This window comes from Puntigrus tetrazona, chromosome 1 (assembly GCF_018831695.1).
Source record: "Puntigrus tetrazona isolate hp1 chromosome 1, ASM1883169v1, whole genome shotgun sequence".
NCBI classification, from domain to species: domain Eukaryota; kingdom Metazoa; phylum Chordata; class Actinopteri; order Cypriniformes; family Cyprinidae; genus Puntigrus; species Puntigrus tetrazona.
The window spans coordinates 3,800,395-3,818,329 of NC_056699.1; the positions used below are offsets into that span (position 1 = coordinate 3,800,395).

General features: G+C 37.1%; 1 protein-coding gene across 1 annotated transcript; it reads left to right on the forward strand.

Annotated features, from left to right (window-relative positions):
- The first annotated feature begins 4,204 nt into the window (after positions 1 to 4,204).
- slitrk6 (SLIT and NTRK-like family, member 6) lies at positions 4,205 to 17,602 on the forward strand. Its single transcript, XM_043251222.1, has 2 exons — positions 4,205 to 4,678; positions 15,053 to 17,602. The coding sequence occupies exon 2, from the start codon at positions 15,074 to 15,076 to the stop codon at positions 17,555 to 17,557; it is 2,484 nt and encodes an 827-aa protein (XP_043107157.1). The 5' UTR covers positions 4,205 to 4,678; positions 15,053 to 15,073; the 3' UTR covers positions 17,558 to 17,602.
- Positions 17,603 to 17,935: the final 333 nt, after the last annotated feature.

Here is a 17,935-nt window from a genome sequence, read left to right on the forward strand (position 1 = left end):
TACATAGTCAGACGCTTTTTAAGAAGCATGCTAGATGGAAGCAGTTTGGATGATACGGAACAATCTACAAGTAGAAACCTCATGCATATAGCACTAGAGATTTAATACAATAATCGAATATGCACAAATACACAGCATGCATAAAAACTTTTTGCGTCGATACGTTTTGGCATTTAATGAAGTTTATATACTGTATACACTACAGTTGTTAATGAAATGCATACTTTTTTTCAACAAATTGTGCATTACATTAATTGGAAGTTACAGTAAGGGCATTAATAATGTTAGAAGAGATGTCTATTTAAAATAAACGCTGGAAATAAACATATTTCTATATTAAATAAATAAATAAACAGAAATAATACAGTCTAGATTTTTTCCCCTCTGCAATATTACCGTATTATTGTTCAAACAAATGCCTTGATGAGCTTAAAAAACGTTTTTTAAAACAGCAACAACAAAAGCTAACCAGATGCTGAATCTGAATGGCCGTAGGTTTTAGAATCCAATCCACGATCGAAAGCGTGATAGCGTGCCTCAGATCACCGTCTGTGATTATTCATTCAGCACAATAGGGTTTATCTTTGATCAGACTTATCTATGACATGCAGGAGTAACAATCGTATGACTGCTCCCCGCTCTAGAAATGTCTTCAGTGGAAAAGTTAAAACCGTGCATTTACCGGAGCGACCGTGATTCCGTCGAGCTGAGCACGTCTTAACTCAGCATTCATTAGCAGCTGCTGACTCTGAACTTCAGAATGCTGTTTCCTAGAGAATCTCGGAGTAATTCAGCCCAAACAGATGGGAAACGCAGGCGCCCTATTCGGCGAATCAATTATATACATTGATAACACCACTCCATCGACCTGGATTCCCTTGCGCTGCATAACTGGAAATAAATGCATTTTACTACTTTAAAACACACAGTTAGTTGCACTAAAGTATTTGGATGTTTCAATTGATGAAATAATGGCAAAATTAGATAAACTAAACCAGCCACCATATATATATATATATATATATATATATATATATATATATATATATATATATATATATATATATATATGTGTGTGTGTGAATACTTTATTAACCCAGGATGATCGTACAGTACTTTCATTTAATCATGGGTATTTCTTCAAACATGTGCACTTTTGGCCTTGTGGACTTTTATAAAAGGAAAACATACATTCACATAGTTTAGTATTTAAATGCATCATGCATACAAAAAAACAACAAAAAAACACATTTCACATTGACCCTGGACCACAAAACCAGTCATAAGGATGAAAATAGAGCAATATTTGGCCACGGTAAAACTATGTTAAAATCTGGAATCTGAGAGAGAAAAAAATTAAATATTGAGAAAATAGCGCAGGTTGTAAAAAAGAAAATAACGTTTTTTTTCTATATTTTTGATAGGAAACTTATCTTAATCGAACATGATCTTTACTTAATATATGAATGATTTCGTGGCTTTAAAAAATTATAATAATAAATTTTTTGACCCATACAATGTATACGCATATGACCTATTTTTGTGGTCCAGTATAATATAATATGATATAATATAATTTCTCTCATTTCCTATCTGTCCTATGTGTCCTACATATACACAATTAGATAATAATTTGTATATAACGTAACAACATTACAGCTTGCTAATTGTAATAACAGCAATACATAGTTCTTTATCTGATGAAAATGCCCCCGCAAACGAGGGTCAGAAACATAAATCATTCCATTATGTTTATCTCATTAGATTAGATCAGAGTTCAAATACATCACTGTTACGATGAGTCTGGGTAAAGGGTTAAAACTATAAACCGCGTGCACAAAGGGCATCTGAAGAAGAGCAAAGGTAAGCGACGGAAGCATATGCGTATCTCTTCTCACGTTCTCATTTGTTTTTGTTTTTTTTTCTGAATTCATCAAAAGCATGTCAGAATGCTCTATTGAGCATGTCAGAAGCTGAAGAACATGTGAAAGTTGACTCTTGATTCACACGTGGGTGTTCTCAGCTTACGTAATGCGGATAGAAAAGGTGTGGGCCGCTCGGGGTGTTTGCACAACACTGTACCTGCAAACACATGACAGGAGAAAAAAAAAAAAATAATAAAAAAATCTGTGCGCTTTCTTCCTCTTTTCCGCTCGGGTACAGGACTGCAACGCACGTAATAGTACAGATTAAACAGATCACGCCTGATAATTAAATGCGGCGCGATCTCTATTATTGTTGGTTTCAGTTACATATAACAGTTTGAAGACGGGAACTTGCACATTATGACTCACGATGAGCTTTACATGATCTTGTCAGTCTCGCTGATGGGTTAGTCATGATGCGAAAAATGAGAATTAAAAAAAAAAAGGGGGAGAGAGAAAAAAAAAAGTGTGTGGCTGGGCGGATTTATTTCATACTCTCACATGATCAGACAAAACCTCTCTTATTAAGAAAATATGACTTTGATTAAACGGTTTGATATCAGTATAAGCATGTATTTAATTCATATTAAGGTTAAAAACATACAAAAACGTTAAAAACATTTTGAGTTGATATCAAATATTAATACGATATTAATATTCACTTAATGTTTTACTTTGTTGCTTTTGATTAAACACTGATATCAGTCAGTATACGCACATGTTTAATTCATATTAAGGTTAAAAGCATACAAAAACGTTAAAAACATTTTGAGTTAATATCAAATATTAATATTTGCTTAATGTTTCACTTAATGGGGTAAGCAGCACGTCAAACAGGGACAGGGACGTACTTTTAGTTTTACGTTAAAATTCAGATTTTTATATATTCATCATCATATAGAAGTTTTAACACGACACCTACATAAAAGAGCCAGTTTTTAAACAAAAGGCTGAGCTGAAGAACTCAAGACAATACCGCTTGTCATTTATGTCAGATTAATGATTAATAATCAGATTTCTTTTTTTTTTTATGCATTTATACAGGCGCAGCATTCTATATTCAAAGCGATGGTTTATAGATGTACGCTGCATATGTATGTATCTGTGAATATGTACGTCTATCTAAATATTAATATGAATATTTTTTTATATATTCATCATACATAGACGTTTTGACATGTCAGCTTACAATAGAGATGTTTTTTTTAACAAGTAGCTCAACAGAAGTACTCAGGACAGATTGGGGCTTTTTTTATTTTTTGGAAAATTACACATTTATACAGTTACGGCATTTGTTATTCAAAGCTTATTAAATGTTTGAGGCTCAGTTTGTAGTTATAAGTCTCACGGGAGGCAACTGCAACAATACAAATCTCTTATTTTATTGATTACAATACAAAGCAGTTAATTCAGTTAACTGCTTTGTTCAAATTAAAAATCAGCTAAGTTACAAGTTCTATAATTAAAGTCTAAACAGAAATATTGAAGATACTGTTAGGGTTATTGGGTAATGCAGACGCGATCTGAAGAGTGGCTTTCTTTTCGGGAAACACCAATTCAATATCAGTTTCTGTGACTATATATATATATATATATATATATATATATATATATATATATATATATATATATATATATATATATATATACTGTATGTATGTATGTATATATACATATGTATGTGTATATATATATATATATATATATATATATATATATATATATATATGTATGTATATATATACATACATACATATGTATATATACATGTATATATGATTTTATTTAACTTTACATTGTTTTATTTTACTCAGTGACATATTTCATTGTGACAGTTCAGCTACCCAAGATAGTCATAATGCTCCTCGTTATTGGATGCAATTCATATTAAGACTATATAGAGCTTCAATCAAAGAAAATGTCTCCCATATACACTGTAAAAATAAATAGTTGTTTCAACTCGAAATAACTTGTTACCCCGCATTTTTTTTTTTTTTTTTTTTTGAGTCAACTAAAATATTAAAGTTGTCATTTGCATTAACATTAAGTAACATGCCCCACTATAACAGTAGTCAAAACATCAAATAAACGTTGAAATACAACTCGGTGTGTGTGACAACTTCCCTCAGGTTTCTTCAAAAGGTACCCTATAACATAATGGATGGTTCTTCAGACCTCGCACTCCAGCAGAAGTCCTGCGCAAGGATGCGTTCAGGTCTCTCTCTCTCTTTCTCTCTCCTCTCCATATGGAGTCACGATAGCCCCTTAGACTGTACGGAGGGAGGAGCTCTAGTGAAGTGAAGCTCCAGCACAAGCTCATTCACTTGGCAGATCGAGAGGCTGGAGAATCTGTGCCTCCTCCACACCTTCAGTGAGAAACCGCGGGGGTCAGGCGCTCTCCGAAGCGACGCGGACAGCTGAATGTTAATAGCGGACTTTTATCCTCGACCGCTGGACTAGCAGAACACTGACGCGCGGAGCCCAAGCGATGCGGGCGCAAAACATCTGAGCATCGCCGGACACGTAAATGAATAATAAACCAACCCGCCGCGCGATGGAGAGCTGAGGGCAAGTTGGATCTGGACTTGTTCCATGCGTCTTTTTGCGCGGTGGGCTCTTCCGTGCCAAGGAAGCCTTTTGAGAAGTCCAGGCGTCCGGTTTGTGCTGCAAAACTGGGTGGTTTTGTTTGATCCACAAAGCGCAGATAACTTGGCCAAGTGGAGCTACAAAGACTCCCGCGCTGCGTAATTTGGGTAAGAGCGGCTTACTAATGACGCGTCCGAAGTCAAAGCTGCGCGATTGTTTTAGCGTCGGTGCCTGTCGAAAGTGTTTGGGATGAATGCTAGGCGGTGTTACGGCAGATGCGATAGATTTTGTATCGTTAAACATTTGTTTTAGGACATACGGGCTGGCACGGTGCCTAGACCGCAAAATGCACATTCTCCATTGAACAGTTACTTTCTAATGCACATCCTATTTCATATATATATATATATATATATATATATATATATATATATATATATATATATATATATATATATATATATATATATATATATATATATTTAAATCTAAAGTACAATAGATAGTGAGTGCTAATGTAACAGTCTCATGTGATCCCGAGGACACCTTATAAGGTTTATTTTACTTATTCATTCCCTGCAAATTCAATCCCTGTAAATGAAACTCATTTGTGACTTCATTGTGATGTAGCCGTCTGCAGCACAGATGCTCGCCTTCAAAGTCACATTTACACAAAGGCATAGACACACACACACACACACTCACAAGCGCTCAGCCAGACATACCTACAGACACACACATACAGAAGTCTTAATTTAATGTCTGGAGAGACAGAGTTCGCAGCACCCTCTCGAGAGATAGATGCGCAGTCCACATGAAACCTACGGTGATGTTTAGAGAGGTTTCCAAAACGGATTTATGGCTATCATTTGGGGTTGTTCTTAAAGGTAAAGATTGTTCGGTGCACACTTGAACTTTTAACGAATGCAACACATCGTACAAATAGGCTGACGGATTGGATTAGTGTGAAGAAGAAATATGTCTACTTTTTTTTATATTAAACATACTTTAGTACAGTAGTTTAACTGGCAGAGCGTGACGCCGGCGACATCAAGGTCATGAGTTTGATTCCCAAAGAACATACGGTACGACTGTAAATAAAAAGTGCACAGATGCAGGTATTGGATGATAATGAATGCATTTTTCTTTTAAAAGAACTGATTGTAAGCAAAACTTCAACTTGACGACATAGTTATTTGCATGACTTTTTTTAAGCCTAGCTGAGACCACAGGTATTTAACACGAATGAATGCAATGCTTTTGTTCCGACGCACCTGCCAATTTAGACGTTTCGTTGCACTGTGCGTTTCGCATGCGTCAGATAACCCCAAACTGAAACTAATTTGTGATCTCAAACTGTCATGCTTTAGAAAACAAAACAACAGCAACAAACATTTATGTTAATAGCTCATAAAATAACCCTTTTTGTGTGATTTTGAGCGCTAGAAATTTTAAAAGGTTTTTCATTTCGATAAGGGACCTTTCATTTTTAAGCGTGTGGATAATCTGCTATATACAAGACAATTAAATCATCGGTATTATCAGTCTAAAGGCTTTGAAGTAGGCAACAAACGAGCAAAGTGAGAGATCTCGCATGTGCGATAGTAAAATCAGTCAAACACGAAGGTAAAACTGTATGCTTTTATAAATAGCGAAGGCTAAACCCGCTGTGACACCCCATATAGAGTGGGCGAGTTTATTAGCTTCACGGGAGAGTGGGCCTTTTCTTTTGCCTGTTCTTATATGTGGGTGTTGTGGCGTCTCCCTGGGGCGAGCACATCATTTCCTCCATAGTGCCACAGACGCAATGAAGGGGCCATCTGCGCTAGCCCACTGATTTGCGCAGGGTAAAATGGAGCGTCACTGATTCGCTCATCCCTTTGCCCCAAGCCCAGGATACACTCTTTCTCTTCATCTCTCCATCCCTCATTCCCCTGCGCTGGATGTTAAGGTCCCCAAGTGGCACGCTGCGGATGCAACCTGCAACAATCTGTTGGAGGTTACTTCCCTTTATTGAGAGCCGTGCGCTTACATGCTCAACACGGACACAAACAGCACTGGTGTGTCAAAACAAGCCAGGAATCCCGCATCGGATCTACGTACCTGGCTTCATCTTATCCAGACTGGTTTAATTAGGTTAACTTTATTTATAAAGCGCCGGCGTTTCAAAGCAGCTTCACGGTAACAAGAAAATAACGATCAAACGTGATGAAATATAAGACAAATTCCGCTAAGGCATCCCTAGGGAAGACAGTGGTGTCATTATTCTCTATTCGGGTGAACCGAATCAACACCGAATTGAATTGAGCTGAATAATGACACTGAACTGAATCAACACACATGTGAAGCTCATCAGTTAAGAAACAAGCTATAAACAGCTCTAAAGAATTCAATAGCGTTGTTACTGAGCTTGAATGATTTATGAAACATTCGATTCCTTATAAAGAATCTCTACAGAAAACAGTTGAATTCAGTTTAAAGCTGATTCAGCTCATCCAACTGATTCATTCGAACTTAACTGAACTAAATCAAACTGTATGTAAACTTTTGATTCCTAAAGCATGTCTATAAAATATAATATCGTCAGCTCCATTTTCAACATTTCACTTGAGCTTAATGAATGAATGGATTCAACACTATGTAGAGTTTAACAAAAACAAGTTTAACTCAGCAACAGAAGACAGTACCGCCATTATTCAGCTCATGTCAGTTCAGTGTTGAATCATTTCAGTTCAATAACTCCGTAAGTTCGTCAATTATGAAACAAGTTCAATTCAGCTGCATGCAACTCTACGGAAGGCAATAATGCTGTTGTTCAGCTCGAGTCGGTTGATTCAGTTTAGTTCAATCGCGTCGATGCTGCAAAATTAGTAAATTACAAAATAAATTCAATTAAGCTATAAAGCAGCCCTACAGAAGACATAGTGCCATTATTCAGCTCAGTTCAGTTCAAGTTTTGTTTCCATCATGACAGCAGCAAGGGGCACAAATTCCATCAGGTGACAGAAATAGAGTTTAGAGAGAAAAATTACAAAGCTTTCAGACCACACTATAGTAAATGTATACTTAAATTGAAAGTTAAAATGTCACGTAATTTTATTATAAGGAGAAATATATTTTTACTGCTGCTCATCTGATCAAATGCTTGATACACATTGCTTCGGTAACTAAGTTCAGAGTGGTTTTAACTGCATTGTTCTTTGGTTGCTAAGGTTTTCTGAACGGTTGCTAGGTGGTTTCTTACTGGCCCAAGTTTAAAGAGCCCTTCTTCTTGTTTCTTAAAATGGATCAGGTCCTTCCTTCAATGACAGTCTGGATTTTTTTGCCAGTTATATCGACCATCTGGTGAAAAGCATAAGTCTAATTGCTTCGAAAAAAGTAACAGCATCCAATTTGATTCTTTCATGTTTGTAACTGGTGCTGGCCGCATTACATGGCACTTTTTAGTACTTAGAGTTTACCAACCTAGGTATAAACAATAGTAATAATAATGCTTTCTGTGCTACAGACAACTATTTTTAACTTTGTTTGGAAGAAATGCATTTGTAGTAAGGCCTCTTTGGTTTTTTAAGACAGTGTCTGTTGATGAAAACGACACTGAGAAAATTAAATCATCGATCTTCCTTCCCTGCATTGAGATAATGGTTGCCCTTGTAAATACATGTGAGTCTCTAGAGGATTCACATTGTGCCGTTCAGATTTATTTGAGACTGGATAGCACAGAAATCCTTTTTCAAGAAAAAAAAAAAAAGAAAAGAAAAGTTTTGAGACTTGCTTGTATCTGTGCAAATTATTTTTTACACGTAGATGCATTTAGGGATGTATCAAATGGCAATTCATCATGCAACACATTAGTTTTATTAACATTTTACGTTGGATTTTATTTGTTTACATTAATTATGATACGTTGGTTAACAAATTTGTAAGTGGTTTTATTAAAATTTTTTTGTTAAAAATAGTTAATGCACTGAATTGCATTTAGTTTTTTTGAAAAAACCACTGGATTATGTTTCAAAATAAAATATTTCAATATTTCTACAAAATTGCATGTTCATTTTTGTTTAAATATCGCTTACCTTTAACGTAAGTTGAGCTAATGATGTTAACAAAGGAGACCGTATTGTAAAGCATTTCTGCTCTTTCAGGAAAAAAAAATGTCATGAGAGAGCAAATGTTTGAAGATAATCCTGTTAAGAAAGTTAAAGTCAACATGTTTATAGCTTCCAGAATAACTCGGCTTCCCGAATGATATCACATGTTTAATGGAACACAATGTGCAAAATAATCTTCTGACCCAAGAATAAATCTAGCCTTAAATACAATAAAAGAGAAACAGTTGAAAAGCTGTTAAAAGTGATGATTATTTTATTAAATGATTACATCTCTGTAATATCTTCTGCATTTATCTCATTAGCCGCAGTCGTTTTCATAAGCTTCAGGCAAAACTGAATTCACAGAGCTGAACGATGATTCATCTCGAAATGCAGTGCTATATAATTTTAAGATGTCAACTCTGTGTCAGACCCACTGCTGTCATTTTTCCACATCATTTGCTTTAGTGACCAAAGAAATTATATAAAATTTTGAACAAGCCACACATTTTCTCGTATACATGTAGCCTAGCACCATTTTAGACAGACTTGAGACTTTTTAAGAATATGAATAGTGCTCGTTTTCTATGCATTTTCATTGCCATACCGTATTCTGGTCCGCTCTTCAGTTACACTTGTTAAGTTGGCCGGACATAATCGTTTAATGGCTTTTAGTGAACTTCTGAATCTGAGGTTCAATTTATGTCCAGTACGCACATGGCGCGAGTTTTGCTCAAAATTGTAATACTTTTGGTCAAGGGTTTGTTGAATTCACTAACCCGAAGTATGAGCAACAGAAATGCTTGACTTGATGTAGCATGTACCAATAAAATGGGATCACAGAAGCGTGGTCTATTAGAATAAACTGCAGTGAAGGGGAAAATCAAATGGAGAGCTGAAAAAGTGAGAACAACTTCCTGTTGTGATGTTGATTTGCAGGGAGAGGTGCATCTGTTACATGCAGATGTTTGTTTGAGTGAGCAGATCTGGTTTCATCCGGTAGATCTAACTGCTAATTCCTGTGAAATAATTATAGCACATTTGTTTAGCAACACATTTGAAAGTAAGCACACTGCGCTACTTCTGTTTCTACCTATAAATTAGTTCATGTTATATATAGCGAATGATAAATGCGACGATCCGTAGGCTCCAAATCCTATAAAGGCATCACAGGTGAGCTCAAAACACTAAGGCTGGACCGAAATGTTAACTACAGAATTGTGCTGCCTTCTAAAATAACTAGTTTTAGCCCGATTGTAAAGTAAAGTTGCATGCATCCAAAATTGCTTTGTCACCAACTTCAAAATCAAATCATAGACGCAAATTATAGCGCATTCCAAACCATAGGTGCCCTCACGAAACTAAGACTGTTTGCAAATGTAGACTATACTTCATGCTACCCTCTCAAATAACTTCTTTTGCTCAACTTTTAAGGCTACATTGAATGCATTCAAAATTGATTTGTGACCAACTTCTAAACCGAATCATAGGCACAAAATTTGTGCATTTTAAATCACTGCTGCGCTCACCAAGCTAAGCCTGTTTGTAAATGCAGACTACGACAATTATGCTGCCTTCTAAGATAACTTGTTTTACCCAAATTCTAAGGAAATATTGCGTGCGATGCAGAGAAAATGAGCTAAAAATGCCCTGCAACGGAGACAAAAGATGGTAGAAGTGATGGCTGGCAGTGCAATCACATCAATATGGCAAACTCTAAAACATATTTCAAGTAATAGACAACAGCATTGGAACAAAGCCAAATTTCATTTTATGCATATAAACTTTGACCCCAAAATCAGATCAAAAAGATACCTTTAAGGTACGCGGTAACCCAAAATTAGTCCTTGTTTGTGTGGAAATTAAATGGTCTGGCGCCTGAATGTCCTGATTTTTTAACATGCTTTTATAATGGAAGCTCACTAGACCCAAATTATTCTACCTGGAATGAGGTTGCAACCCTAACTGCATTGTCTTGTAAAATGTCACGTTTGTCATGTTCATGTTCTGCGAACTGAACTGGCTTGACACCAGCTTCACAGAAGACATGAAAGATAAGACAATACCTGCAAACGTCTAGGAAAGCGAAAGTCGTACCTGTCCTTTGAGTAGCATGTGGTAAGCAGATTATGCAAATGGCTTTGTGGTTGGTTTAAGAAGTTGATTTGCTCCTGTGTGACAGGACCACAGCCATTGATTGCCATGCTTCGTTGGTCAACCTTGTTCTGGTGGTGTTTCATTACTGATCAGATAAATAATGAATGACCGACCCTTAGAAATGTGTCTGAGACAGCCGCCATTCTCTCAACCTGCTCAAGCAAGACAATGCCCGCTGTCGACAAACAATACTTCTCTGGGGACTGGGTCAAATATAATTTCCTTTTTTAAAAGGTTAGCGTCATGATATTCTACTAAAATGCAAATGAGCTCCAAATATTAAAAACAAAGGACCAAAAGACCTCTGCTTTGCAATTTGTAGTTAGCTGCGTAGATTATTTGTCTTTGGCAGCTGGTTTGAGAGATGCTTGTGTTGCTGTAGGCTTGGAATCCATTGAAATTCAGCAATGCAGGGTAAACGGCACATATGGGGCCATATAAAAAAAAATGTATTGCTTCAAAACAAAAGACACTGAATTGTGATGGCAAGATAAGATAGCAGAAGAAAGGAGCGCACACTATATTTCCTCTGTTATGGATATATGAAGCTCTTAGTCACAAACAAGTTCACTAGGCTCATACTAATTAGCCTTGATGGTTATTTGTCTTTGCTTTCATTTGTTTAAACTTTTCATGGGACATATAGCATCAGACAATGTCATCACATGTTCACCAATGTGATGCTGTGGATTATTCTTCTGGGAGTCTGCATTATTGTCTGATGTTCAGAGGAACTGGCACATTTGCATATACAGTATGTGCATACATATGTATGCATGATGTGGGGTGGATACAGTATACAGGATATCTTTGGATGTCTTCCATTCTCTCTGGCATGTGTCACTTCAGTTGGAACAAACAAGTCACTGTGCTTGTACAGTGTGAAATATGATTTTTCGCAGTGGTAAATAAAACAAAAAATATGTTTTACAAGAAAATGCGATTTTATTGTTTAGGTATCAAAATGTTAATTGCTACTTCTTTATAATTAATAGAAATATATTCTAGTGATCCGAAGTGATAATACATTTCTATACCAATTTTATTTATTTTAGTTGTCATCTATGACATTCAAAGTTTTTCACCCGTTTAAGAACATAAAAGAACAATAAAATCTCTAATATCTGTTTTTCTTAGACGTCATGGATGTGCGTAACATAGAATCTGTCCCATTGTACCGTAAAGCAATCAAAAACCTTAATTAAACAAATAGACAAGAATGATTGTGAACAAGTCTCAAAAGAGATCTCTTTAATGTCTTAGTAGTTTCTCCTAGAGAGCACTGAGATTAAATGTAAAGCATGTTTGTCTGTTTTCTGGTTTCCGGTTTCCTGTTGTTTTTTTTTGAAAAAGAACCACAGTGATATTAGGATTGTGTTTAGGCTTGACAAGAAGTCTTAGATATCAATATAAACTTAAGAATTTTAATTAAATGAATAAATAGGCCATGCAGGATCAGACCAAATTATCTGGAAAATTCAACCTTGAAAAAAATAAATAAAATAAATTAAAACCATTTTCTCTCCAATTCTAGTAAAAGAAAAAAAACAAAACAAAACACTAATATGATACATTTACAACTTGTTTTTTTTTTTTTTTTACAACTTCATAATCTATTCTGTACAATTGTGTCAATTATTTTTATTTGCTGCACAAAAGAGCAATTAAATTGCAGACTGTGAATGCCATTATTGAGATTTCTTCTAAACTATAGTGGATTCGAGATTATACTGTCTTTTTCTTTGTATAGAAAAAGCCTCAAGCATCTCCATTTGTTCTTCGTTTAATCATCTCACTATCCAGCAGGAGAAACAACTGAGAGGTCAAAAAGATCTCATTCGTGACTTGTCTGTCCTATGGGATAGCCTATATACTTTGGGTAACCGTGCGAGAGAAAGACAGGAAAATGTGCTGTATCAGGACAGATGTTCCCATTCCCCTCCAAGGATGCGTGGTGCGGGTTAGACAGGCAGGTTGGGTGTAAACCTGAGGCATGAGGAGTCACGGGTCGAGCTCTATGTGGGTATGTGTGTATATAGATAGATAGTTAAGTAGATGGATATTAGGCCCTGCTTAAATGCATGAGAGCGCAATATGTAGGCTTCACTGGCTTCTAATGGACCACAAATTCTCTCCTCACTGTCAGCCACACACTGCTTGCTAAAAATAGGAACAGGACCGTGTTTTTTCCCCTTCTTTGTCCTGTCATCTAGCATGACATGCAAGCATTCATATTCTCCGCAGTTTTTGTAATCTTTTAATCTAATTTTATTTATGCCCCCGCCCCCTTCTGCTGCCGTTCTACCTGCATCCTCAAGAGAGATGACAAAAACCATCTTTGTTGTCTTCACACACCATGTTTGCTCACAGCTGTCAGTGCACGCAGCCTGTCGGTGTCATGTGGCATGCCGGACCGCTCAATGTTTGATTTCATGTCAATACAACCGGGAAGCCTTTCATTCCAAGCAAATTCTTTGGGACTCCGAGGTGTTTTATGTTTCAGTTAATTTGCATGGAGCTGCGTTGTGTCGTTTTTAAATGACATTATAACGAAGAATAGTGTGTGGTTATTTTCTTTCGCTGGAACCGTATGAGGAAGTTGCTCCGGGGGATTTATTTTTTATGTAAATATCAACTTTGTCCAAGACGTGTCTTGTACAATTCCTTTGAAAGAAAAAAAAAAAAATTATATATATATACACACACAAATAAAACCATTGTTGGCGTGCAGCAGATAGAACATACAAATGTAAATAGCAGATGTGATCATTTGGTTTTGGAAGAATTTTAATCGAATGTTCATATATAAAATATTTGAGTAAAATTTTTACAGTTTTAGACATGAGTTTGAGACATGGTCTTCATCATCATCTCCCTCAGACATGCATCCTAGAATATCCCAAAATAAAAACTGACAAAGTATGAATTGTGATTCTGATTCCTAAAAGTGTAAGTAAATAAAATCTTTTTGACTTGGAATAAATATTTTGTCAAATCATGTTCAAATATATTTAAAGATCTAAAATGTTTTATAACACATATATGCAATCCGAAATATATTATATTCATTCTTAATATATATATATATATATATATATATATATATATATATATATATATATATATATATATATATATATATATATATATATATATATATGAGTTGAAATATAAAATATATATAAATAACACATTTTCATGTGAAACAACAATCACTGAATTAAGTCTCAGCAGTATAACATGACATAGCTGGATGTGTTAGAGAGTTCATAATAGTCAATTGCTGAAGAGTGATTGTTCAAAAGAAAATATCTGTAGCGTATTTTTTTGTGTGACACTGAATAGTCATGAATGAAAGACGCAATGTACTATCCTGCTATGGTGCTGAGTCAGTGCAAGAATGCATTTTCATGTAACATTAATGGTAACTTTGTTCCAGTAAAAGAAAAAAAACAGGTTCTGTATAAGAACCAGTTCTTGGCTCCAAACCTACAAATAATTAAAAGGCAATTGTTGAATGTCGAAGAGAAATGATCTATTACATTAATGTGGAGGAACCTGTTTATATTGAAATCACTGAGTTTTGTATTGTTTAAGGGCAACTCACTTCTGTTTCATTCAAATTAATTCAGAGATATAATTGTTTGCATAGTGAGATGATTATATGACACATCCTAAAGCATACATACAGAAGAAGGTCGGGAAAACCAGTCTAATTATGCACAGAACAATCCCAGGGTGTCTGATGCGGAGCACTGATATAAAGTAAACTGTGCATCTTTCAGAATGTTGTGGTAAAATATAGGCTATGCACATATACAAATTATTTGCCTTTTCTGAAAAAAAAAAAAAAAGTTTGGTTGCTTAATCTACAAATTATGAGGCATAAGCGCATGTCTGTTTCTTGATTAGAATGTAATTATCCCAGTAGTTTGAGATACTTAATTATTTCCCTAAGTATGTAATGTGATATAATTATCACTATTATCATCATCATCAATGACGCAACCAAATTATTCATTTAGGACTATTACAGAGTAAGTTATAAAGTGTTCTAGTGTTCCACTCACTGCTTATATGCAATAATAAAATGCAATATATTAGGGATATGCATTTAATAGCTTTAACAATTTTAAATATTTGTATTTAGTCACAGATTTTTTTTTTTTTTACATCATTGTTTACTTAATTATATTCAGAACTGTTAATTTTCACAATTCTGTGTTATTTTATGAGTTTGCTAACTGCACTCAGTAATTACCTTTTCTTCTCTCCCCATTTTTGTCTTTTTAGATACAAGGAAGAAACAACAAAATGCTGGCCAGGATTGTTTTCATTTGCTGCTTCTTTGCCGGTGCTAGTTTGGGAGATACTGAGCCCAAGGCGTTATACGGCGGAGCTTGCAAATCTTTGTGCACCTGTGAAGAGAAAGATGGACACTTGTACATGAACTGTGAAAACAGAAACATAAGCAAAATCTCAGAAGTAAAAGTACCATCAGATATGCCTTTCCATTTAAACCTGTATAAAAACGACTTAGTGGAGTTACTCTCAGAGGATATGGATGCTTTCAAGAATGCCATCACCTTACATCTGGGCGCAAACAGCATTCAGGAGCTTGAACCTGGCGTGTTTAATGCATTGGGATCCCTGAGAAAGCTGCACATAAACAGCAATTTCCTGGTCATGCTGAAGGAGGACACATTTCATGGCTTGGTAAATTTGGAATACCTTCAGGCTGACACCAACTTCATCCGGGTCGTAGAGCCAGGGGCCTTCAGCAAGCTTGTCCGTCTTAAAGTTCTGATCCTCAATGACAACTCCATCGAGTTCCTTCCAAGCAACATTTTCCGCTTCGTGCCTCTGACACATTTGGATCTGCGTGGGAACAAGCTGCAGACACTGCCGTACGTGGGTTTCCTGGAGCATATCGGTCGTATCATGGAGCTCCTGTTGGAGGACAATGACTGGATGTGCAATTGTGAAATCTTGCATTTGAAGGTCTGGATTGAGAACATGCGGGCACAGTCATCCATTGGCGAGGTGGTTTGCAACAGGCCTGAGGATCTCAGGGGCATTTCTTTGGCTAGAGTTAAAAGGGATTTACTTTGCCCCTCCCATGCCGACATCAATCTCGAAGAGCCATCAAAGTCTTTAGACATGGTTGTCACCCCGTCCACCAAGGTCGTTCAGATACCGAATGTCAACGATGGCACCAAAATACCCACACCTTCAAATGGCCTAGGGACATTTTGCGTGCCAATGTGTTCTTGTCCTCCCCAAAGCATGGGTTTCTTAATGCACTGTGAAGACCGGGGCATTCAAAGGATATCCGATATAGGAATTCTTGATCAAAGTCCAACCAAGCTGTTTTTGACGGGAAATATGATACAGCGACTCTTCAAGTATGACTTTGTGACATACGACAGTCTGGAACTGCTTAATTTGGCAAACAACCAAATAGACTACATTGACAACGAGACCTTTCTAAGCTTGAGCAATTTGAAAAAGCTGTACCTGAATGGAAACAGGATAGAGAAAATCTCTGCCACAATGTTTCTCGGCCTTCACAATTTGGAATACTTGTACTTGGAGCATAATGTCATTAAAGACATTGAGGCTGGATCGTTCAACCCTTTGACAAATCTAAAGCTCCTTTTCCTAAACAACAATCTGCTCAACACTCTCCCCGCACAGATATTCCGTAACGTGCCCTTGGTGAGATTGAACCTGAGGAAAAATGTCTTTATGCACTTACCAGTGAGTAATGTGTTGGACCAGCTCAATTATTTGGAGCAAATTTATCTTGAGGACAATCCTTGGGACTGCACGTGTGATTTGGTCAGCCTCAAACAGTGGGTGGAAAAGCTAAGCAAGGACACCGTGATGGGTACCATCTTATGCCACACTCCTCAAAAACTGTCTACTGCTGAGCTTAGAAACCTGAAGCATGATGTTCTCTGTCCTGGACTGGTCACCTATAAGTCCTTACCTGGAGACACGAAGGATGCTATTGTAGCCACGCCTGTGCCAGGGGTCGGCACCAGTGGCTTCTTCTGGTCTCTGACAGAAGCCGTGCCACTATCCGTGCTCATCCTCTGCCTTCTCATCCTCTTTCTGACCTTCATTTTCTGTGCCGCGGGGATCATTGTGTTTGTGTTGCACCGTCGGCGGAGACAGGCCAAGAAAAAACAAGCCGAGGAGCAACCTCGCGAGAGCAGTCCCATCCACCTGCACTACAGCATGTACGGCCAGAAGACCACCCACCACGTAACTGAGAGGCAAGGCCCCGGCATGTACGACGAACCTTCCCGTAGCCCCATCGTTCAGGTCTGCAGAAACCCTAGTTACTGCTCCCAGCACAAAGAATACGAGTTGGACGAATACGACAGTGAGAAACCCAAACATATCTGCCACAGCATCCTCGACAAGGAGAGCGACTCCCTCCTCACGGGGGCCAACATGAAGTTCAGGGCTGTCACAGACTACCCCGCTGAGTTTGTGAGTTTGGGAGATGCGAGCTCCTTGTACAAGAACATCTTAGAAAGGGAACGGGAGCTCCAACAGCTGAGCCTCGGAGAATATCTCAGGAAAAACATATCACAGCTACAACCAGCAGTGGACATGCAAGTCCCCAACCACCACAAGGAGCTTAAACTAATGGAGACTCTTGTTTATACGAGGCCACGGAAGGTCATGGTGGAACAGACTAAAAACGAGTACTTTGAACTCAAAGCCAACTTACATGCCGAACCAGACTATTTAGAAGTCTTAGAGCATCAAACAACTTTCAACTGAGATAAGTACACTGTATGCTTTGATTTGACAAATGATACTCCCAAGTGCCTTGCCAGTTCATTCTGAGTTCCAATTTAGCCTGAGAGATACGACAAAACAACGCCAGAGTAGAGGCAATTGTCATGATATGATCATTTGACATGGACACAATGTCTAATTTCTTGCGGACATTTAGCGTTAGCATTGCAGACGACGGATTATGCATTCTAACAAAATTCCAGTCACAGCAAAACAGTTGTCTTTGGACAAGATTGGCTTTGATACCAGAACATTTGTTGTGCGTTGTGGTTAATGCATTCTATTTATGTTTGGTAGGGAAGACTAGCATAGCGTCACTTCACATTTCTATCTGTGTATCTCTTATTATGTACATGACGG

Excerpts from the sequence above, each read along its gene's own strand:
- slitrk6 (XM_043251222.1), top strand. The coding sequence starts at position 15,074 with ATGCTGGCCAGGATTGTTTTCATTTGCTGCTTCTTTGCCGGTGCTAGT.